At 45.0% G+C, this 24,494-nt stretch overlaps 1 protein-coding gene across 2 annotated transcripts in view; it reads left to right on the forward strand.

The window, feature by feature from the left end:
- The window catches only part of Adk (adenosine kinase), a 400,912-nt gene extending 378,796 nt beyond the window's left edge, over positions 1–22,116 (forward strand). For both annotated transcript variants that reach the window (XM_052189863.1, XM_052189864.1), the window contains exon 11: positions 21,311–22,116. In XM_052189863.1, coding sequence (XP_052045823.1) covers positions 21,311–21,435 — 125 coding nt within the window. In that variant the 3' untranslated portion in view covers positions 21,436–22,116. The remainder of the gene's footprint in view (positions 1–21,310) is intronic.
- The last annotated feature ends 2,378 nt before the right edge of the window (positions 22,117–24,494 follow it).

The following is a 24,494-nucleotide window of genomic DNA, read 5'->3' on the forward strand; positions in this document are numbered from 1 at the left end:
TTTATTCCTGGCTCCTAGCTCTGGCTTCACAACACACCACTAAAATAAAAACAGAGAAAGTAAGGTGGGCACAGAGCCACACACCTCCAAGTTCAGTGCTCAGGATGCCAAGGCAGCAGGTTTGCAAATCCAGGGCCAACCTTGGCTACATAGTAAAGTCCCATATAAAAGAAACTATATAAAAGAAAGGAAAGGGGTTGAAGAAAGGAGAGAGTGCAGTGAGTACTGCTTGCGGCTCCTCCAGAGTGTCTGAGCTCAGTTCCCAGCACCGGTGTTGCTCTGCTTACAACTCCACGGGGATCCAACTTCCTCTTATCTCCAAGCACGTCTTCAGACATCTTCACGGTGCTCATCCATCCCAATGAAATAAATAGGGTGCAGGAGAACTAGAAGGCAGCTGAAGTTAACTATGTGCCAATGCTAGTCCCTGGATTAGCAACTTTTCTCATACTATAAACCTACTCGGGGCTCGGGGTATAGCTCACTTGGTAGAGAACTCACCTTGGATGCATGAAGCCCTTAGTTTGATCCTTTACACCCCATGAGATAGTGACTCTGCATGCCCAGAACACCAAGACATGGGAAGAGGGGGCAGCAGGAGGCTCACACAGTGAGCGCAGGGCCCGCAGGGCAGCTTCATACAATGTGCTTTTAAAAAAAAAAACCCTACTCTGATGAGTTCCCAGGACAATCATTCTACCATAACGAGCTCTGTGTGTGGGGCTGGGGTTGCAGTTGTAGTGTTTTGTGAAGGACTGGGAATCCAATTTCAAGGTCTTGTGAAAACTAAACTACCTCTGAGCTATATCCAAGACCTTATTTTTATTTTGGTTTTACATTTACTTAGTTTCTGTTTGTATGTATATGTATGGACAACAACGTATCATGGCACACGTGAAAATCAGAAGGCAGCTGACAGGAACTGAGGTTTGCTTCCACCATGTGGGCTCCAGGATGGAACTCAGGTTATTGGGCTGAGCAGCAAGCCCTCTTACCCACTAATCCATCTCACTGGCCCCCAGACCTCTGTTTTTTGAAACAGGGTTTTGATTGAAAACTCAGACTGGGCTTAAACTCACTGTGCAGCTCAAGCTGGCTTCAAACTTGAAGTCCTCCAAGACTGGTTATTTTTATGTAACCTGTTCTCCTAATGAGAAAAGGACGGCAGGGAGAAGGTCAGGAGCAGGCCTATAGTCTGGTGGCTGCACAGCTGTGGGTCAGGTTCCAGCCCCTGTGGCCTGTGTTCAGATGCAGTCCTTTCACTATATCTTCTGGAAACAGCACTTGGGGAGTGGAGGGGGAGAGGGAGGGAGGGAGGGAGGGAGGGAGAGGGAGAGGGAGAGGGAGAGGGAGAGAGAGAGAGAGAGAGAGAGAGAGAGAGAGAGAGAGAGAGAGCATTAAAGCTAAGAAAGGCTAAGAGCCACAGGCCAGCCTTTCCTGGTTTACTAAAGAGAATCTGAATAAAATGACTTCATTTACTGAAGAGGGCCTTTTGTTATCTGATGCTGAGGACTCCAGGTAAGTTTGTTGCACCAAAGGAGTGTAAGTGTAGACTGGAAGGGCTGCATGGAGAGTCTGAGCCAAGGGCTTCTTACTTACTCAAGCAGTAGCCGATCGCAGCAGCAGATAGGCAAAGCCAGATCATAAACCTACTTGGTAATTATGAAGTCCAAATAGGATCTCTGTGAAGCAGCTGTTTAATTGCACCAAGATAAGCTACCTGACAAATCTATCTTAAAACAGAATGCTTTTACATCTTGAAAATAAATAAATAAACCCATTGGCTGAAGCCCCAGGTTCCCATCTACATATCAGCAAGAGCCTTCCTCCTGGGATTAGAAATAACCAGCTGCTAAGCTCCTATCTTTGACATAAATAGAGAGACAGTGGCAACTTTTACATTACTAAGTAGATTCTTTTTCTTCGCTTCATTGCCTGATTAACATATCTCCTTTCTGATTGACATATTCTATCTTTAGACAGTTAATATATTCATCCTGTTACTTTCAAGTTTTGCTGGCCTAAGAGTATTTCTGTCTTGTGTGACTTTGCATATCTCTATTCTAGTCTATAGTGTTATGGAGATTTAACTATGAAGCACAATCATTTTCTTCTCATAAATTTCAAGGTTTTTGCTAAAGCATCACTCTAGCTACCTTGTGCTAATTAGGTAACTCAGTACCAAATGGCTGTGTGTTCCATTTAGCCAGTTAAAAGATGCAAGCTTACATCATGGATTCTCATGTGTAATTTGTAAACGAGTACCCCCAGTTGTACATGAATTAAATTCCTAGTTCCGTCTCAAGGGCTTATGTGTGTGTCAGACCCCTCTAGCCTTGACAAGCACACCTCCTTGTTCTATTTGGAGATCTTAGACGCTTTGTAACCTTTGCTCTTTTATTTCTCCATGATGAAACTACTCCTTCCACATTCTTCCTTAAAAGCCCCAGTGTCAGGATTGTACCTTTTGAAATAGAGAAATTCTATAGTCTCTAACTATGATTTCCTAATTTCCCAGGTCAGGAGAAAATTTCTTGTTGTCCTGCTGTGCTTTGTCACAGCAGGTCTGCCTTTTCATTTGGAACCCTCTTTGTCACTGCCATAGTAACAAATGGAAACACTGAGAACATTTTGTGACAGGCACTGTCATTGTTCCCCGTGAAAGTCTCTTCCCAGTAAATGAAACTGAGAAGAAAAATCATAAGAAATGATTATGAAAGGGGAGCTAACCAACATGTTCCCACCGGGTATCAGTGCCAGCCTGTGTTAATATAATAGGATTTAGTCACATGTTTTGCAGGAATCGTGTGTGGACCAAACCTGTTACACATCATCTTTAGACTAAAAGGGATGCACCTGTGACAAATGATCTTCAGGCTCCCCTCTGACAAAAGACTAGGGGCGTCTCTCAAGAACCAGCACAAGGTTGACACAGGAATGGTCAAGAGCCATTTGTAATTTAGAACACAGTATTTTGAGAGCTAAAAACCTGTGTTGCCTCTGAGAACTTTTAATGCTCAAAATTCTTGTCATAGCTTTGACTGGGAGAATGTATTGCCTTAAAGAGTGCCTATTTAATGTATAAAAGACTCTCCACAATATAAATAACTATTCTGTTTTTCATCTAATAAAATTCCACTAATTTGTATTTAGAAACTGGTTTTGGTTTTGTTTAATTATTTCCAGCCCCAGGGAGATGGCTGGATGCAGGCAGTCACCTGCCCTGGGTACTGTACTCTGGTCACTAGGCTTAGATGCCAAGCACCATTACCTGTGGTGCCATCATCATCCTCTGTCCTTAATTACTGCTTCACAGTGTCACGCAAAGATATGACACACAGTTCTTGTGGTTGTTTTGTTTGTTTTGTTTTGTTTTGTTTTGTTATGGAGACACTGCTAAGTCGCTCTTACTCTGGATCTAGGTTGACCGTTACTCACGTAGCAGCCCTAAGTAAGCTTTGTGGGCCACCCCCGCCCAAGAAAAAGAAAAGAAACTGGAAGTACAAGGGAGGCTGGTTGGGAAGAGGCAGGGGATCAGCAAGAGTGGGTGGGAGACTGAATATGATGAGAATACATTGTGTACATGTATGGAATTGTCAAAAACAAGTCACAAGAGGGGAAAAATTAAATTCCTACAGTTATTTTTTTTTGTGTGCCACCACATTCCTTTGTTTTATATGTAGACAACTAGAAAGCAACGCGACGGGCATTCAGTATATTGTTTCCTCTGAATCTGTAAGTGAGCCCCAATTAAATGCTTTCCTTTAAAAGAGTTGCCATGGTCATGGTGTCTCTTCACAGCAAAGAACCCAGAGTCAGACAGTGTGTGCCACCCTTGTGTGATAATGGCTCATGCCATTTTAAACAAATTCCCAGATCATTATCATTATGGTGGGGAGCATGGTGACAGGCAGACAGACATGGTGCTGTAGATCTCCTGGCAGCAGAAAGACAGAAAGGCTGTGTCTGAGTTGAGCTTTTGAAACCCCAAAGCCCACTCCCAGTAACATACTTCCTCCAACCAGGCTACACCTTCTAATCCCTCAGTATTGCCACGCATTCATGTCTGCGGAGCAAACATTCCAATCTAAGAGCCTTCCAGGCAGTGGTGGCACGAGCCTTCAATGCCAGGACTCAGGAGGCAAAGCAGACAGATCTCTTTGAGTTCAAGGCCAGCCTGGTCTACAAGAGGCAGTTCCAGGGCCAGGGCTACAGAGAGAAACCCTGTCTCCAAAAACAACAAAACAAAACAAAAAAATCTGTGAACCTATCATAGTTATTCTCATTCAAACCTCCAAATACACCAGAGCTCAAATTTTATGAGGTTAGATTTCCTAGATTTGAAGACAGTCAAGAGACGTTTACTCCAAGGACAGTGATGACATTGTGAATAGGCTTTATTTAGTGGTAGATGACCAGAGGTAACTTCCTAATTAAAGTGACTAACATGTCTTACAGTTACGACGTGACATAATGTCCATCTGTTATTGTAGTATCAGTGGACTAGAACTGGTTTGAATCTTAAAATGAATATTTCAGCTGCTATCACATGAATCTAGTCACATTTACCATAACCTACCTGATCCCTGCATCTGTAATAGTTAAGTTCTGATGCATGACTACCCCCACAACTTAGTGAGCTGAAACAAAAAAATCCACTTATTTAGATAAACCTTAGTTGGAAACTGGCCCTAACCTCTGCTGGACAGTTCCTCCAGCCTTAGAGTCTGATGAGATTAAGTAATGTGTCCAGTCAAAGCCAATATTTAAACTGAAAATGTGACCTACAAGTTGCTGTAGTACTTCTTAATACTAGATCATGTCATGTCTTCCTTTCTTAGGAGAAATATCTAGAGTAGTTTCTTGAGCACCAGCCTCAGATGTATCAGACTGGTTGGTTGGTTGGCTGGCTGGCTGGTTGGTTTTGTTTTTCTGTTCTTAAAAATAAGGCCTCATTTAGCACAAGCTCTCCAAAGATTCCCCGTGTAACTGAGGATGACTTTAGGCTACTGATCTTCTTCCCTTGACCACTCAGAAGCTGAGATTACAGGCCTGTGCCCACACACCCAGTTCATGTTGCCAGGGATCAAGCCCAGGACTTTCCAGATCCCCAGCCCACAATGGAGGGGACTTACTGCTGTCATTGTTTTGGTTGGTTTGAGGTTTTGTCCTTCCTTTCTTCCTTCCTTCCTTCCTTCCTTCCTTCCTTCCTTCCTTCCTTCCTTCTTTCCTTCCTTCCTTCCTTCCCTCCCTCCCTCCTTCCCTCCCTCCCTCCTTCCTTCCCTCCCTCCCTCCCTCCCTTCCTCCCTCCTTCCTCCCTCCTTCCTCCCTCCCTCCCTCCCTCCCTCTCTCCCTCCCTCCCTCCTTCCTTCCTTCCTTCCTTCCTTCCTCCCTCCTTCCTCCCTCCCTCTCTCCCTCCCTCCCTCCTTCCTTCCTTCCTTCCTTCCTTCCCTCCCTCCCTCCCTCCCTCCCTCTCTCCCTCCCTCCTTCCTTCCCTCCCTCCCTCCCTTCCTCCCTCCTTCCTCCCTCCCTCCCTCCCTCCCTCCCTCCCTCCCTCCTTCCTTCCTTCCCTTCCTTCCTTCCTTCCTTCCTTCCTCCCTTCCTTCCCTCCTTCCTTCCCTCCTTCCTTCCTTCCATAAACACCAGAGCTCGCTGATGAGTCAAGTATTGCTGCCTCATTGCTCCAGGCTTCCCTCATCTGCCTTCTGAGACTGGAGTTAGCAGCAGGCTGCCATAGCACAGCTGGAACTGGGCAGGGGCGGGTCTGGGGATATGAACAGTGCTTGTACAGCAAGCACTTTAACCACTAAGCCATCTTCAAGCTTCGTAACCATGTTTAAATCAGTCACTGTCCATATAGATAGGGACAAATTAATAAGTGTATAATGATACATTTATTCAGTTTGTTTGGGAGGGTCATCATGTGGTGGTCGTCTCCAGCCCCCTGTATTGGATTTTAGTCTTGTCCTTTCTGCTGTGGAGGAGTTAAATTGCCTTTAGCTCATTGGGTGTGTTAGTAACTGTACCGGCCTAATAACACCAAGAGCATGTCCAGCTCTCAAAGAGAACTAGAGTTTGAATCCCAGCATCCATGCTAGGATGTTCACAACTGCCTATCATTCCAACTCCAAGGACTCTGATGCCCTCTTCTGGTCTCTTCAGAAACCTATGAATGTGCACTCACACACCACACACACACACACACACACACACAATCAGCAGAGGTCTGAATCAACATTGCCCTTATAGCATATAAGAAGCTTTTCTCACTTAAATATATGAGATGTATGAATATCCCAACCTAATTAGGCAATTAACCTTTTTCCTTTTTCTTTTCTTTCCTTTTCCTTTCTTTCTTTCTTTTTTTCTTGAGAGAGTCTTACTAGACATCCTGTGTGCCTGAAACTCACAAATATCTGCTGGCCTCTGCTTCCCAAATGCTGGGATTTAAGGTGGTCTCCAGCATGCCCCACCAAGGTTAACATTTTATAAAGTTCAGAATTATGTGTTTTTACTTCTGACTCATAACTTGGCAAATTAATAATTTGTCATTTAGTACATTTAAGTATTTAGGATCATCTCACTAGGAGAAATCATCAGGCATAATCTACTACAACATATAAATGCTATAATGAGTTACTGTGCTTATGAATTAGGTTACAGGAACATAGACACATCTGCTACTGTGGCTATTCCTCCCCCTCCTCCTCCTCCTCCTCCTCATCATCATCATCATCATCATCATCATCTCTTTGAGTGATGATTTTGTGTAGTCCAGACCATCCTATACTCACTGTGCAGCCAAGAAGTAGCTGGGACTCCTGGTCTTCCTGCCTCTACTGCTCCAGTGCTTGGATTACAGGTGCACCACCAGACTCAGTTTATGGGATCCAGGGATCAAACCCTGGGCCTCAGTGAGGTAAAGGCCATGTGTGTAGTGTGACACCCTTGACTCCCGGTGTGTGCTTGATGATGAGCCTGTGCGGTGCTCAACTGTCACAACAGGACATCCGCTTGCCATCCACTCCCTGTACAAGTCAGCCCTTGCACCAATACACACCAGTTAAACTGCGGTTTTCATTGTATAAATACCTATCGTGCCAGACCTAACCTTGGCTTTGAACATTCCATGTTTGTTGATTTCTTTTTCCCTGAAAAGTTTTTCTTCTAATATACAGACAAGTTACATGAAAAAAAAAAAGTTACATGAATTCATACCTAGTTGGTAGTTGTAGAACAAAATTTTACTGACTAGACGGCAAAGGAAATAGGAGAGGAAGGTTTACATATGAGTGAGTACTCCTCACGCCAAGGAGACCATTATTTTCACATCTGGATAATCTGAGCTAGCCAAATGGAAGTAGGAATTTCCTGCCAGATGTTAGTTCCTTGAGTAACCAACCTGTAGACATCGCAGTGAGGGGATCTATGTCCTGCTTTGCTAAAACTTACCCATGATGCAAACTCGCCCCTAATGGGTAGCAGACATTGCATGGATGCTGGCACTGAAGCCAGGAGTGTGTGCTGTTAGGGAGCACAGGGACATCCAGGGCCTAATTTTCAACACACAACATCAGTCTCATGGAAACTATTTCAAAAGTGAACATTCTACTGAAATTGCAAAATGTAAATGATGACAGTTTCATTAATAAAGAAGGAGGTGAGACTTGTATTGCTGCAAGTATTCCAAATGACTTGATTAAGGCCCTTTAATAAAGTCAGTTTAAGACAGAAATATTTCTCTAAAGACGCAATCTGAAAAGTTATGAAAAATTGTATTTATGTCAGTTTCCTGTTCAAGGTTAACAGGGGAATTAGAAAGTAAAATATCATTCAGAGAAGCTGTGCACAAAAAGTAGAAACACTTTATCCAGTTGAAACAAGAAGCATTGTTAAGGGAGGGAAAGGCCTGCCAGGATCTCGCTGCTGCTGTCTTCCTCTGTGCAGGGAAATATTGACATTTACCAGGCTGTTGGCTCCAGCTTTCTGATCTCCTGCAGTTTATTTTTATAACAACCTTATCGATGGGCCTCTTACCCAGCTCTCTAGGTTTAACTGAGTTGAGTCGATTTGTTACCACAGCTTCAAGTAGCTGTTACAGAACAAGCAAGACATCCTAATAAAGCTGTAAACGTGTTTACTCAAACAGAGTATTGATTTTACTTGGAGAGGGAGAGGCTGATGCTTACACAGTGTCAGGGTGGGTGGATTTCACTGCAGCTTCCCTTGTCATCTGCCAGCCATCAGAGGATAATTAAAGGTAGCAGAAATTTAACCCCTAAAATCAGTCAGCCATTGGAGGGGGGGGGGTGTTCTGTAGCTAGTTAAAAGTTTCCCCTAGTAATAATAACGCAGAATTTTGAATGGTATTTTTAGGTAAAACAGGATCCTAAGATTGTGACTTGTTAAATGCATGAATGTAATGGCCACAGGTACCTTTGACTTTTCTCATTGTGGTAATTAGACCCATCAGGGCCAAAGCCTGTGCCACGACAGAGTGCTATCCATGGTTTTCCTGAAAAGTGAGCAGAACAGAATCGGTAAGGATTCAGATGTAATTAAGGCAAGGCTCTGAGGAAGACAACGCGCACGCCAACTTCTGCAGGGCTAGCACGTGTTTTGTCCTACACCATGACCATGTGCATGACAGCACCCATACCATGTTCTGTTTCTTTCTTTTTTTTTAAGGTTTATTTATTTATGTATAAGTACACTGTAGTTGTCTTCAGACACACCAGAAGAAGACATTGGATCCCATTACAGATGGTTGTGAGCCACCATGTGGTTGCTGGGAATTGAACTCAGGACCTCTGGAAGAGCAGTCAGTGCTCTTAACCACTGAGCCATCTCTCTGGCTTCCCCCCCTCCCCCATGTTCTGTTTCTAAATGCATTCCTTTTTGTTTGGCATTGGGGGGACTTGTTTTTTGTTTTTGTGTGGGCTTTGTTTGTTTAGAGATGGTCTCATTTTATGGCCTAGACTGATCTGGAATTAACACACTTAGCTAAATACTTTCACTAAAATAGATCCTAAGATATTTCTGTTTACTTTTCAAGTCGTGTGTGTGTGTGTGTGTGTGTGTGTGTGTGTGTGTGTGTGTGTGTATACAAGAGTATGTACATGTAAGCCACAGTCAGATCCCTCTTTCCACCTTTATGTGGGGTCCCTGTATTGAACTTTAGTGGCAAGTGCTTTTTCCCTACGAGCTATCTCTGAGCCTTTTCATTGTAATCTTAATGATTAAGGTTAATGCACATCAAACCATAGCTGAGCATAGTAACGGAACTGCATTAGCTTCAAACCTCATGAAAGACCTCTGTATAAACACACCACCTACCATCTTGCAAACAGCTAGAAAGCCCTTACAGTTGGGAGGGGGCACAAGCACACACCTAGAACAATAAACATAAAATGAAAGTGTATTAAAAATAAGCTTGACCATTCAGTGTGTCTTCCCACATCTCCACTAATTGGTTCAGTGTTTTACAGTTAACCTCTCAAGCCTCCTTGCGTGGTTCCTGCCTAAGTGACCAGTGTAGAGGAGATCTAGTAGATGGCCAGTTCTAAGGTCTGGTATAACAGACTGTCAAAAGGCAGCAAGATGATGTTGTGCGTTCTTTGAACTGGTACTGTGTGTTTATTTGTGCATGTAGTGTCCCCGTCCCCACCCCAGATACTGCCCTACATTAATCCCTAAGCCATCAAGTAGCATGTTGTAAGATCTGGTTACATTAAAGGGGCCACGAGGGCTCATACTCTATATGTCAGAAGGTAGAGGAGGAGATTGGCTTTTGACAGTTATGTTTAGATCTCTTCCTCTGTATTAAAGTGTTTGGTGACAGAGGAGAAAGGAACACGTGGATTTACCATTTGGGAGATAGCATTTTTATATGTGCATTTCAGAATCCCTGCAATAGTAGCTTCCTCTGCTTTCTAGAGAATGACCGCAGTATGAAGCTGCGAGCATTGTGAGCATGAAGGGGCAAGGTGCAGCGGCTGTCACGTGGGCGTCAGGGTACTCACTCTTTCTGTCCAGCTTTGTCAAAAGAAACAGCAGTCTATGTCAGGTCAGGGAATTTTGAAGAAGGTAAGGAAGCTAGCTCATGAGCATAAAGACTCTTGACTTAGAGATTAAAACAGTAGCTAGAGGCTGGAGAGTTGGCTCAGTGGTTAGGAGCATTTATCTGCCACTCTTCCAGAGAACCCAGATCCAATCCCAGCACCCACGTGGTGCTCACAACTTTCTGTAACCCAAGATTCAGAAAGTACTATGACCTCTTCTGGCTCCAAGAGCACCAGGTATGTATGTGGTACAGACATACATATATACCGGCAGAACACCCATCCATTTTTACAAAATCAAAGGAATTAATACGGTTTAAAGAGCAATAACTAAATAGATGTTTGATTTTTCAGACCCACCAATAACCACCTTGTGAAACATTCCCATTTGAGATTTTCCCTCCAAAATTCAAGTGTTGCCAGTACAATAATATTAAGAGGTTGGGCCTTAATGGCTGAATAGATAGCTCATGAATAGAATTAAAGAGGGTTAGGGGCTACAGTCGTAGCTCAGTAATATGGTATCTTCCAATCATGAGTAAGGTTCTGAGCTCAATCCCCAAGGCATCATCATCATCATCATCATGGATTAAAAGGAGGCTTCAGCAAAGCTGTGATTCTCTCTTTTCCCCCCACGACCTTCCTCCATGTGAAATAGCAGCTTGATCTGGGATTCCCCATTTCTTCTATTAAACAAAATAGCAATTCTTTATCAATAATCTCATCTGAGGTATTCATTTGTCATAATACAAACAAGCAAAAACAAGAATCTATAGAGAAATAATTTTTGAGTGGTAATTTAACATTACTAAGCCCCATTTTTCAACCATAGAAATAAAGATAATAATTAAAAATAAAGATATAGAAATAAATGCAAACCTTGTTTGCATTTCTCTGAAAGTCAAATGAAACGATATTTACAAATCCTAGTGCCCGACCCACAGAGAGGATTATCTGTTAACCTGTTACAAGAGGAGTCGCCAACAAGAGCCAGAACTGGAGCTCTTCACTGGGTGGAACCCGATGGTAACATTCTATCTGGGCCAGCATCAGGCTGGCGTGAGCACATCCTCAGTAGGTAAAGCTATTGGATGGGCTGTTTGCATGTCTGCTTCCATTCTCACAGCCAGCCTCCTGGACAGCTTTGCATCCGTCCTGGATTCTAGAAGAGCACTGGGTTATCCACCTGGTTCTTAGGCACTGCTGTCACAAGATCTGCACGGACAATAAGTTCTTTGTCCTTGCTTGGTCTAGTAGGTAATTAAGTTCATTGGCCTGCAGAGAACTTCTCAGCTGACCCCCCCCCCCCCCCCGTAGTGGTACTGGGTAGGAAGGCTCTATAAGCAGATCTATTTGCATACTTCATCTATATGGTTTTCAAGTGTTCCCTACAATGTGATGCATATTTTCCCTGGCTGATCCATACTCCACCCCACTTTCTTACAACCAACATAATTATTTTAGGAATAAGTTTAATTGTTTTTCTCTCACGGTTCGATTGACGGTGGCTCCTTGTTGGTATGATACAGTGGTCTAATAGAACTCTGTGACCTTCTGTCCCTGTCTCGTCCCCCCACCCCCTTACCTTAGCTGCAAGCTCTGTGTGTACATCTCTTTCTGGCCTTAAATACTTGACACAACTGAACCCTGAATTGGGATTCAGAGTAGGTCTGTGGTGGGCTTGTGTGATGCAGAAGCCCCTGTTCCAGGCAAGCTCTGAAGCATCCTCAGATGCTCCAGGGGGCTCTGCTGAGTCTCTCTGGTAACATTTTCTCTTTACTTCTGCCAGCATTACCTGACTGGAAGTGGTGTAATCAGAGCTCAACTGTGTGAGATCCATCTCACATCACAGACCTTGAAATGTTCTCCATGTTGCTTTTCTTGCCATGCTGTCAATACTACTGATCTTTTATTGTTTCCCACCATGTACTTTGCTCTAATGCTTCCTTAATTTCTTCTGTATATAATGCCCATCTCTCACAGCACCCACCAAGGCTCTTTTCATGACATCTTCTCCAGGAAGCATTTCTTGATTTCTTCAGATATAGATTTTTTTTCCTGAAGCATAAAAATCTAAGACACTCTGTATTATCTATCTTTGAATTCTTTGGTATGTAGCCCAATACCTAGATATTCAGACCTAGAACCTTTACAAAAATGGAGCCTTTGTGTTACAGTCTCCGTGCTATGTGGCATCTTGGATCTGGTGTCTACTGGTGCCGGAGACGAGAAGGTTACGCAGGTGGGACTAAGAAAGCACCGAAGTTGACACTAAATGGCAGGCAGTTTTCGTTTTGGTTTCTTTGTTTGTTTGTTTTAAGACAAGTTTCCCAGGCATGGTGGTGTGTAAGTTAATTCTAACACCAGAATGGTAGTGCTCTGTGACCAAGGATGCCCACAACTATAGAGGAAAGCAAGGTCTCGCTCAGGAGCCTGGACTAGCCTGGAGCTCACTGTGTAACACTTAGCTACCACACCCAGCTTCTAAAGGGCAGGTGTCTTTTTTTAAAAGCAAAATAAAGAACTGGAAAACTAAGCTGACCCGGAAACAACAGAGAGCAGTATGTGTGCACACACATGTAGACAGGCTGTTGGAAACAAGAGAGAGCAGTATGTGTGCACACACATGTAGACAGGCTGTTGGAAACAACAGAGAGCAGTATGTGTGCACACACATGTAGACAGGCTGTTGAAAACAACAGAGAGCAGTATGTGTGCACACACATGTAGACAGACTGTTGGAAACAACAGAGAGCAGTATGTGTGCACACACATGTAGACAGGCTGTTGGAAACAACAGAGAGCAGTATGTGTGCACACACATGTAGACAGGCTATTGGAAACAACAGAGAGCAGTATGTGTGCACACACATGTAGACAGGCTATTGCTTGCTAAAATATCGTATCGGGTTTGCTTTAATTGCATGGTAATGCCTTTAAGAACAAAAGTAATTACATGATAACTTGTGTTACTGCTCCCACATTATCTCTTAATAACTATGTAATTAACTTGTCACTACTGCACAATGTGAAGTTTGATATTACTTACATATAAAGAGCATCGATAACTTCAGTGAACAAGCTGGAGTGAAGCCAGGGACAAAGGCAGTGTGAAAATCACCACATCAGAGCAGTCAGGAAAGCAAATGATTAATTAGATCGTTGTACCTGTCCAGAGCACTGAAACCAATGCCACAGCCAACAGCTGCCAGGCTGGGGTTGAGCCATGTGACTTTCAGAGCACACATGTACCGACCAAGCACACAGTAGAGCGGATGCGGAGAAAGTTGAGGAACCCCTGGAGGGGGGTAATAATGCGGAAGCACTGTACAGTCTGTGCTCTTAGGTAGAGTTTCTTTTTAAGAAAACATGGGGGAGGGGGTTGTTTGGTTGTGGTTGTTAAGATAGGGTCTTTCTATGTCTTCTAAGCTAGACTGGAACTGACGTCTCCCTGCCTCAATCCCCAAGTGACTAGGATCACAAACAGGCACCACTATGCCTGGATCAACATTAAAAAACAATAATCATGGAAATACCCAGCTATATAAGGTGCAGGCACCTGTAAGCCCCTGGGAAGACCAGGGATCCAAAGCTATTTCACCAACCTGGGCCATGTGAGAGGCTGTCTAAAGCAGAGAGGAAGCCATTTTTCCTCTTGTCTCACCAGCATCTTGAGTTTGTATGTGTGGCATACAGGGCAAAGATGTGTAGCCCCGGAAACCCTGACTCACTGCTGGTGAATGAAAACTGGGATGGCCACTTGGGAACACAGTCTGGCACTTCCTTCCACACTCACATATGCTTACCATATGATCCAGCAATTGTGTTTCCTGGCTGCCCAAAAGAGTTGGAAACTTATGTCTGCACAAAAACTGGTACACAAATGTGCATAGCAGTTTTACCCCAAAATGACAAGACTAAGAAGCACCAGTGTGCTCTTACCTGCAGGTAAATGAGTCCATGCTGCTAAATATGACTAAACCAGGAAGAGGAGCAGGCGCTGCCGTGCTGGGGCACTGGGCAAGAGCGCTGGACACTCTTGCAGAGGACCCAAGCTTGATGGCAGTTCACAGCCCTCCATGACTCCAGGACCAGGGGAGCTGAGTCCGTCCTCTGGCCTCCCAGGGCACCAGGCACATGGCAAACAAGTATACACATAGGCAATAACACCGTACACATAAAATAGATTTTAACAAAGAAGAAATGAGTGCCCAGGGCTAACGTAGTGGCTCACTGTGTAAAGGAGCCTGCCGTGGAGCCTAAAGAGCAGGGCGTGGGCCTAGGAGAGGACTGACTCAGCAGAGCGTCCTCTGCCCTCCACGTACCCACCCTATGGCCACACGTAATGAACAAATGTAAAGAAATCAATTTGTTAAAGTAATCAGTTTTACATTGCATATATTTTTCTAGGTACAGAAGCATCTTAGACGCTTGGCGTGGTGGCACATCCCTCAGTCCCAGCACCGGGGAGGTAGAAGTAGGTGGATCACTAGGGGCAGGTTGGAGACCGGCCTGCTCTTCATAGGTTGCTTCAAACCAGCCAGAGCTGCACAGTAAGACCCTGTCTGAAGGCTGGGGGAGGGGTGGACTTAGGCTGTTTATTCATTCACATTATAAAGGAATTCCCTCTCATAAACATAAACATGTACATTAAGAAAATTTATACATTCTTTATAATTAATAAAGACTACTTATGAAGGTCCCACTTATAATTGATTATGTACTCTCTGTAGTTCATCTTGGCTGGTTTTTAAAATTAGATTATTGAAAAGCTGATAGTTTCCAGGGCCAAAGGTCTTTGCTTTTGCCAGCATCCAGGTTTCCCTGGTCAGAGTAAATGAGACTTCAGAGCGCTACAGCAGATTCACCAGCCAGTTCTTCTCTCAGAAGGAGGGTGCCGCTACTTAGCCTCACAGAATGTTCCACAACATAAGCTTTTCTCACAAAGATCATGGCAGGAAGAATGAGGAAAACAGATGTTGCTCATAAGGGTTCTAATAGACGTGTTTCCATTGTAAGCTGATCCCACTCTCAACCTGGCGTCTGCCCCATTCGCTGTGTGGGCCAAACATTCAGTCTCATTTCTGAGTTTGGCAGAAAGTTTATACTGACCTTTGTCTGTTACCTGAAAACCGTGATAAAAAATACTCTTGAGAGAATGAGTTCACATTCTTCCAAAGACATCATTCTGCTAGCCAAATTAATTCTCTTCTGTAACTGGGCAAACATTTTATCAATACAAAGCATTTCCCAGGCCTGGCCGGAGTGGGGGAGAGGAAGAACATAAATCTGGTGTGATCTCTGCAGGTCATTGTAGCACAGCTTCAAATTAACCTCCAGCTCCACCCTGCTCCCCGGGCTGCCCGGGCCTCAGGGAAGGCCGGAAGTCTGCTTGCACAACAGTTTCTCATTATCCTGTCCTAAGCATTTGAACACAGAGACAGCTCGGGTTCCCCAGGGGCAGTAGCACAGGCTTTTCTGGTTTTGATCTGTCTTATTAGTAAGTATACCTTTTTCCTTCCTTCCTTCCTTCCTTCCTTCCTTCCTTCCTTCCTTCCTTCCTTCCTTCCTCCCTCCCTCCCTCCCTTCCTTCTTTCCTTCCCTCCCTCCTCCCTCCTTCCCTCCCTCCTTCCTTTCCTCCCTCCCTCCTCCCTCCTTCCTTCCCTCCTTCCTTCTTTCCCTCCCTCCTTCCTTCCTTCTCTCCCTCCTCCTTCCTTCCCTCCCTCCCTCCTCCCTCCTTCCTTCCCTCCTTCCTTCCCTCCCTCCTTCCTTCCTTCTCTCCCTCCCTCCTCCCTCCTTCCCTCCCCCCCTCCTTCCTTCCTTCCCTCCCTCCTCCCCTTCCTCCCTCCCTCCTTTTTTCCTTCCCTCCTCCCCTCCCCTTCCTCCTCTCCCCTTCCTTCCCCTCCCTCCTCCCCTCCCCTTCCTTCCCCTCCCTCATCCCCTCCCCTCCTGTCCTTCCTCTCCTTGCTTCTATGTTAAAGTTCACTGGTATAAATGTTGACACGCAGTGTGCCCTTTTGTGGGCACATCCCCATCCCCATGCCGTCTGGAGCCCTTCCCTGCCCCCACCCATGCCTTTGGACTGCCTCCCCTTGGAAACTGTCCCAGGAAAGCTGCCGTGAGCCGTCAGTTCATTTACCAGTCCAAACCATCTGCATTCATTCACCTTGAGCAAACAGCTGGAAAGAAAGTGACTGAGTCATAGAGTAGGTAAACTTAACTTTTTCAAACATATTTGTTTTTATTTTATATGTATGAGTATGTGCCTGCATGTATGTCTACACACCACATATGTGCCCAGTGCCCAGGAAGACTGAAAGAAGGCATTGGAGTCCTTGGAACTGGCGGTAACAAGTTGCCTTGCGGGTGCTATGAATGAAACATGGCCTTCTGGAAGAACAGCTTGTGTTCTTAACCACTGAGCCATCTCTCCAGCTCCAAAGTTAACTTTTTCAAGCACTGATAAATTGTTTTCCAAAGTGGTCTTATCATTTTACATCTCCCAGGGCTGGTAAGATGGCTCACTGGGTAAAGGCACTGGCTTAGCAAGCCAGACAACCTGGACTCAGTCCCTAGACTCATGTAAAAATGGAAGGAAAGACCAACTCTTCAAGTTGTCCACTGAGGCACATGTGCTGCACATGTCATATACTCAGGCAACAACAATAAACGAAGCTTCTACCAGGCAGTGGTGGCCATGCCTGTGATCCCAGCACTCGGGAGGCAGAGGCAGGCAGATTTCTGAATTTGAGGCCAGCCTGGTCTACAGAGTGAGTTCCAGGACAGCCAGGGCTATACCCTGTCTTATAACTAAATCTTCCCTGCCATTCCCCGAGCCAGTGTGCTGAGGGGTCAGGGGCCCTGCCCAGGCTTCTTGCAGACAGTCCAGCTAATTTGCGATTTCTGAAGTGACATTACTGCGATTCTGAGCTACACGCCTTTAGTGGATAATGGTGCTACACTCTACATAAATTTGGCATGTTTCTCTTTGTAGACTTTGAGTTTTTTAGTTTATTTGTTTTGTTTTTTATTGAGTTATTTCATGTACAAAGCAATTTTAATGAAATCCAAATTATTCTGTCTTCTGTAAAAGACTTGTACTTGGCACATGTGCTGCACATGTCATATACTCATGTTAAGGAGGGTCATCACAGTGGCAGAGAACTTCTGACCCAAAGTCACTAAGATTTCTCAGATGCTATGGTCTTATTTTTTTGTATTGCTTTGGAGTTGATTGGTTGGTTTTTGTTTGCAGTGATGGGAAATTGAACACGGGGCCTCTCACAGGTCGGTCCTGAGCTCTGCTGCTGAGCTGCAGCCCCTGTTTGTTTTTTCTTTTTCATTCTATTTTGGTTTCTGAGGAAGAGTCTTCTGACAACGCCCAGACAGACCCTGAACTTCCACAGGCCTCCTGTCTCAGCATCCCTGGTAGCAGGGATCTTACATCTAAGTTGAAAGGCATCTTGTAAGCTCTTGGTTGGTATTTCACCAAGTCTGTGAGAGGTCTCTGTGAGAGGAGTGTTGGTGATCTGGATTTCTCTTCTTTTCCAGCATGCTGCCTTGGCATTTCCAGTGGCTGGTCCTACAGGGCTTTCTCAGATATGTTCCAAAGTATTGCATGTGCTTGACACTATGAGTAAAGAGCAGCTCGAATATTACTTTCTACTTGCTTACTAGTAGACGTGACTGCTGCGTGTGTGCTAGTGTAGCTCTTCAGTCGGACTTTCAGTTGAGCTCCTCAGCTTTACGAAGCCTTAGAGTAAGGCTCCCTAATTCCCGAGGACTCAGACTCATTTGCATGTGCAGGGCTTCTGTTAGTGTTACCAGATCAGTTTTTGAGACAGGTTTCTGTCCTCCAAGCAGGCCTCAAACTTCAGGGTTTGAGGGGCTGAGGGTGACCTTGAACTCTGTGCCATATTACCTCAGCTCCTGAGTGCTAGGATTAAAGGATGTGCTGCCCTGTTGTGCCAAAATAGGCTAGGAATTCTGGCTGTTGGTAGTATTGATCCTGTAGAGGGTTTATCTGTGTTCCTACTTCAACCCACCAGATGGGCGTGACACTTTCCAAGTCTTTTTGAGTGGAGTGCTGAGATAGATAGGCTCTCACTGTGTAGTCCTGGTTGTCTAGAACTCCCTATGTAGACCAGGCTGGCCTCAGCCGCACAGAGGACCACCTGCCTCTGCCTCCTGACTGGGCGTCACCACTCTTGGCCTTGCCTGGTTTGAGTCACAGGCATGGACAGTCTCGCCTCCTTCAGATACTGACAGGGACTTCCTTTCCCGCCCCAGCGGCTCACTCTGCTCCAGTGAAGTCTCCATGAGACTGAAGAGCAGGTGGGCTGGGCCGGTGGTGCTAACCTGTGATTCTGAGGCTCAGGAGGATGAGGCAGAGAGAGGCAGGGTCGGCTGAGTGAGGCCACCCTGAGCTACATCGAGAAGCCTGCCAGAAACGGGGCACGGGCAAACATTCTTGCTTCATGTTTAGTCTTTAGAAAGAAATGAAATATTCACCGCGCGGGCAGTGGTGGCACACGCCTGTAATCCCAGCACTCTGGGAGGCAGAGGCAGGCGGGTTTCTGAGTTCAAGGCCAGCCTGGTCTACAGAGTAAGTTCCAGGACAGCCAGGGCTACACAGAGAAACCCTGTCTCGAAAAGAAAAAAAAGAAAAGAAAGAAAATAGAAAGAAAGGAGCTATTCATCACTCACCTTACAATATTAGTAGTAAATTTTTATGAATTTTTCTCAGGTGGAAAATTTTCCTTCTGTTCCTATTAAAATTAGGAATAGATATGAGATGTTGCCAAATGTTTTTCTGTATGTATTAAAATGCTCTAAGGTCTTCACATTGGTTTAACATATTATGTCAATATCTAAAAATATTAATCCAACCTTGAGGGCTTAAGATAACACTACTTTGTCACATGCCATGTGTGTGCCATGACACACGTGTGCCGGTTAGAGATCAGCCTTCTGGAGTGACTCTACCTTCCATAGCAGGGTCAGGGAACTGACCTCAGGTTATCAGGTGTGCATGGCAAGCACTTTTATTTGAGAAGCCATCTGATTGGCTCTTAATATCTTGTTAAGGGATCAGAGATTGGGACAGGGTCTCACTATGCAGCCAGTGCTAGCCTGGAGCTCACTATGCAGACTCAAATTCCATCTGCCGCTCACCCCTGTGCCCCAGCACACCTGGCTTCTGCTTTTTATTTTTATTGTTTTGTGTTTGTTTTGTTTTTATGCATTTGAATGTTTTGCCTGACTATATGCAAGTGCATCACACAGAGGCCAGAAGAGGGCGCTAGATACTCTGGAGCTGGAGTTGCAGGGTTTGTGAGCCACTGTGTAGGTGCTGGGAACTAAACTTTGCAAGACCAGCAAGTCCTCTTAACCTCAGAGCGACCTCTCTGGTGCACTGTTGTCTTCTTTACTGTGCTGTTTGGTTTGATTTGCTCGGGTTTCCTTCAGAACGTTTCCATCGTTTTGGAATACTGTTCCTGTGTTGATAAGGAGTGTTGCTTGTCAGAGAAGGGCTGGTGTCAGGATTAAAGTACAAAGCATCTCCTCCTTTTAGGTTTCTGGAGAATCTCTCCAGCATTGGTATTGTTCTTCTTAACCATTCAGTGGAGTCCACCAGTGACACCAGTGACACCCTTACTGAGAAGCACTTCAGTGTAGCTCTGAGCGCTGACAGTAAGAAGGAAGGAAGGTTGGAACTAAGGCACAGCAGACAGAGTGGGCCTGTGTTCACCCACACAGAGAGTTCTCTGGGATGCTCTCTGTAAGAAACTCTTTCTGAGGCAGAACTTTGTTATAGAGTTCTGCTGCCCTGGACACCAGAGACCTGCCTGCCTCTGCCTGGGGTCACAGGTGCCCCACTACCACCACCCCGCCATGGCTTTTATTTAGAGTGGCTACACTCAGGCCAAGTGAGCTTTGACAACCGGTGTACTCAGGGAGTGTCTGGTTCACCGACGTGGCAGGTCTGTGGCTTGCACTGTTCATAGTGTTCTGAATTTCCCCCTCACATGTACAACATCCATGGCGGCATGGTCACTCCTCCCTGGTTCATACTGTCCTCTTCTGTCCCCATCTATCTTGACAGTCTATCTAGAAATGTGTTTGTTTCTGCTTCCTCGTGCTCACTGCCCTCTCAGCCCCGTGACAGCAGCCAGGCCTGGCTTGTCCACCTTGTGTGTGACTTGATAACCATGTGATAACCTAGTGGAGTCATCTCTATTTCTCGCTTGTTCCTCCCTCTGTGGCTGATGTGTAATATTTGAAGAGTTTGGTTTCATATCATTAATCTTTATTTCAACTATTTCTAGGAGAACGAATGTGACTCCTTTTATTCCATCCTAGAGAGACGTTGTCTACAGCGCACTTTCTGCATTTAGCTTTGTTAATGTCAGACTGATCTGCAGTGCCCAGCTGTGAAGTTAGTGCAGTTCAGAGCTACCTCTGGAAAGAACACCTTCTGTGTGTCTGTCTGTCCTGTACCCTCTCCCCCGATTTTGTTGGGTTTTTTTAAACAGACTCTCCCATAGCTTAGGCAGGCCTGCATTCTTTGTGGTGCCTAGGATTCCTGGGATCCTGACTCTGCTGTCTCTGCCTCCAAACGCTGAGATTGCAGGTGCCCACTGGCACACCCGACAGCACGCTGCATCCCAGAGGAGATGGTAGGGTTGTCTTGCCTTGCATTGTACTAGGAATAACAACACAGAAGCAGTCTGCAAGGAAGGGGGGAGTTGAACCATAACTTAGCAACAAAGGCTCCACGTGATACATTTCAGTGGCGCTTGCTTTCGACTCTCCCTGTGGGTGTGTGTGATGTGTGTCTCAGACTTCATTACTCCGACACAGTGCCTGACACAGGGCTTCAGTGAGGACGGGTTTGTTTCTCACACTTGCAGAGGTGGCAGCTCCCAGAAAGCAGCTGGGAAGCAGAGGGGATGCGGCACTGCCCAGTCTCTGTATGGACCATTCCCTCAGGCCCAGCCGCCTCCGCCCGCCCGCCCACCCACGGTGGGGCCGCCCACAGGCAGGCAAGCGCTGCTCCCACGCTTACTGCTTAGGCCAGCCCAGAGAAGAAGTCTGCTGGGCCCTAGGAGCGTCTCCGTCCATCAAGTTGACAGTCACGATTGACCATTAGATGACACTTAGAGATCAGAGTCACTGGGCAGCAGCTGAGCCCTCCACATTGCTAAGCTCTTACACAGCACTCACGCTCTTCCTTCTGTCTGTCCTAGGGTTTCTGTCGCAACTGGTCTCTGACAAGCCTCTGACCGAATGCATCCGCGCCGGCCACTATGCAGCAAGCGTCATAATTAGGCGAACTGGCTGTACTTTCCCTGAGAAGCCAGACTTTCACTGAGGAAGAAAGCGAGCTCAGGCTGTGGAGTGGAGACTGCAGTGACCACGTCCTGAGCGTTCCAGCCATAAGGAAGAATCGAGCTATCTTCTGTCTTTGCCACCACGGTTCTCATTATTAACGTAGCGGGCTCAGTGCTACTCTAGGACTTTAGTCTCTCTGAAATCTGGGGAAAATGTTTATTTCCATAGTTTGTTAGTGCCTCTTATAAATGTCAAACAGGAATACAACATTTCAGTAGAAACTTTAATTTCATTTTCAATTGTTTGTAAATTCATCAGTATTTAGTAAATTGATCATTTTTTATATTTCTGCTTCCAATGCAGGTGCAATTTAATATAATAGACTTTTTAAAGAAATTAATGCTAACATCCTTCTTGAGCTTTTTATATAAATATATTTAATTTGGAAGCATGTGTGCACACATGTCATATATACCTGATAATTGTCAAATAAGGTACAGAAATGTTTATCATACCACATTATCCTGCATAAGCTCTTCCGTGTGCCTCAGACATCTGATGGACTTGGGACAACTGACTAATCCGCAACATTTGCATATGTTCAGATTGTAGCCTGCTCACTGAGGGGACTCTGTAATTTGATACAAATAAAAAACTGCCATCTAGGGATTTTTTTTTCTGTCTTGCTTGTGCTCAATAAAATAAGAAATAGTGTTATTTAGTACTGGGCCCTATGTGATTTTATTGATGGGGTGGTAAAAATATAGAACATTATAAATATATATAATATAATCACACACACATACAATAAGATTATAAGTGACCAATAAGCACTCTTTCTGTGTGTTTTCATTTCTCTCAGACAGACAAGTAGAAGTGGATTACTAGATCATATGTAAGCTTTTATCTCTGTTTGTTTGAGATAAGATCTCACTGTGTAGCTCTGTCTGGCCTGGAACTCTCTGTGTAGATCAGGGTGGCCTCCCAACTTGCAGCAATCCGCTTGCCTCTGCCCCACCGCCCCTGGTCATGTGTAATCTTTACAAGGAACTAAAAATACAAAATACAAAACAGCTGGAGAGTTTCCCAATCCTAGCATTTTGAAAACTGAGGCAGAAGACCACCAGGCCATCCAGGTGATCTCAGGGCTAGCCTGAGCTACTTCACAAAACAAAAGCATATTTTTGCACTGCCTTCAGAGTGTGTTATAGTTCCAGCTTCACCTCCTTAGTCCAACACTCATCACTGCCTTGTCTCCATGATCACAGACAGACTACTGATGGAGCCATCTTTGGGGGTTCATGGGTTTGCCTGTGTCAATGTGAGTGTGCAGATGTCAGTGTGAGTGTGCATGTGTTGGTGTGGGTGTGCATTAAATTCAGGTGCAGGCCTATGTGTGTGGGGGCCAGAAGTCAACCTCAGATGCCCTTCATGGGGCATCTACCCTGTTTGTCGAGGTGGGGTTTCTTCTCAGCCTGGAACTTGATTAGACCGGGCTGGGCAGCAAGTCCCAGGACCTCCCTGTCTCTGTCTCTATGTCTGTCTCTGCCTCCACAGCACTGGGATCACAAGCACACACCACTATTCCTGGCTTTTATAAGGGACTCCACATCTATGCTGCCTCTCTGGGGACCAAGCCTCCAGTGGGTGAACAAGACAGAGAGACCATGGTATGGTTGCAGGGCATATGGTAAGTCTGTCTGACTTCTTGAGGCGCTCGAACTGTTAGCTGTAACAGCTGCACCTCTTGAGAGTCCAACTAGCAGCACACAAGGTTTCCATTGTCCCCACATCCTCACCTGCTTACACTTGCTAGTCTACATTGTTTGCACTTGTACTAGTGGGTATGAATGGTTCTGACTTGATTTCCCTAACTGTCCATCAGTGTTGCGCATCTCTTCATATGCTGTCGACTCTGGGTTAGTCATCCAGTTTGTTGAGGTTTCAGATACTTTCTGATCTGTAAGTGGACAGTTTATCTTAGTAAGTTGTATTTTCAATATTTTTCGTATGAAATTCCACCATATGAAATACTAATATTTTCTCTCACCACAAGATTGTCTTTTCTGTTTCTAGAGGTGTTCTGTTCAGTTTTTTTGGGGGGGGTTGTTTTGTTTTTTGTTTTTATTTATTATTATATGTAAGTACACTGTAGCTGTCTTCAAACACACCAGAAGAGGGCATCAGATCCCACTACAGATGATTGTGAGCCACCATGTGGTTGCTAGGATTTGAACTCAGGACCTTCACAAGAGTAGTCAGTACTCTTAACCATTGAGTCATCGGCCCTTGTTTTGTTTTTTTATTGTTACTTATGGCCCTGGTATCATGTTTAGAAGCCAGTGTTGAACCTAAGTCAGAATATTCTGCATTTTATTCTAAGGGTTAAGAGCATTGGCTGCTCTTCCAAAGGACTCAGTTTCCATTCCTAGCACCCACATGGCAGCTCACAGCTGTCTATAACTCCAGTCCCAGGGATCTAATGTCCTCTTCCAGCCTCCTTGGATCAATACTGCTGCCCACATGTAATGCACAGACATATGTGCAGGCAGAACACAGATACACATAAAATGAAACAGTACATTTTGTAAAGAACAGTTTGGGAGAGCTTAAGTATATGCTTATCATTTCTCTTCAGAGACCCTGGCTTGGTGCAAAAACAACCTTGTCTACATAGCAAGTTCTAGGCCATCCAGGGCTATATAATGAGATCCTGTCTTCTATGTATAGATACCATGTAGATGTGGCTATTACATATGTGTGGAAGAGATTTTTGAAGCCATGGTTTTTAAAACCATCATACTTCTACCTGTGCTTCGGCAGCTCACATACCAAGATACAGAGAAGAGTTGCATGATCCCCGTGCAAGGATGACACACAGAGGTAAAGGATTCCATATTAATAGATTCATTATTAAATGTAAATACACACATATAATTACCTTTTCTAGGCAACACTGGAATTCTGTAAGGCTGCTCCCATATCTCCAGGACTTCCAAGCCTAGTGCTTTACCTTGAGGATGGCCCTGTGACCGCCAGGCTGCTGCTCCCTGCTCTGTCCATGTGCATCCCAGTCGCCATCCTGCCTGAGTCGGAGCA

This window comes from Apodemus sylvaticus, chromosome 8, assembly GCF_947179515.1.
Source record: "Apodemus sylvaticus chromosome 8, mApoSyl1.1, whole genome shotgun sequence".
In the NCBI taxonomy this organism is placed as follows: Eukaryota; Metazoa; Chordata; class Mammalia; order Rodentia; family Muridae; genus Apodemus; species Apodemus sylvaticus.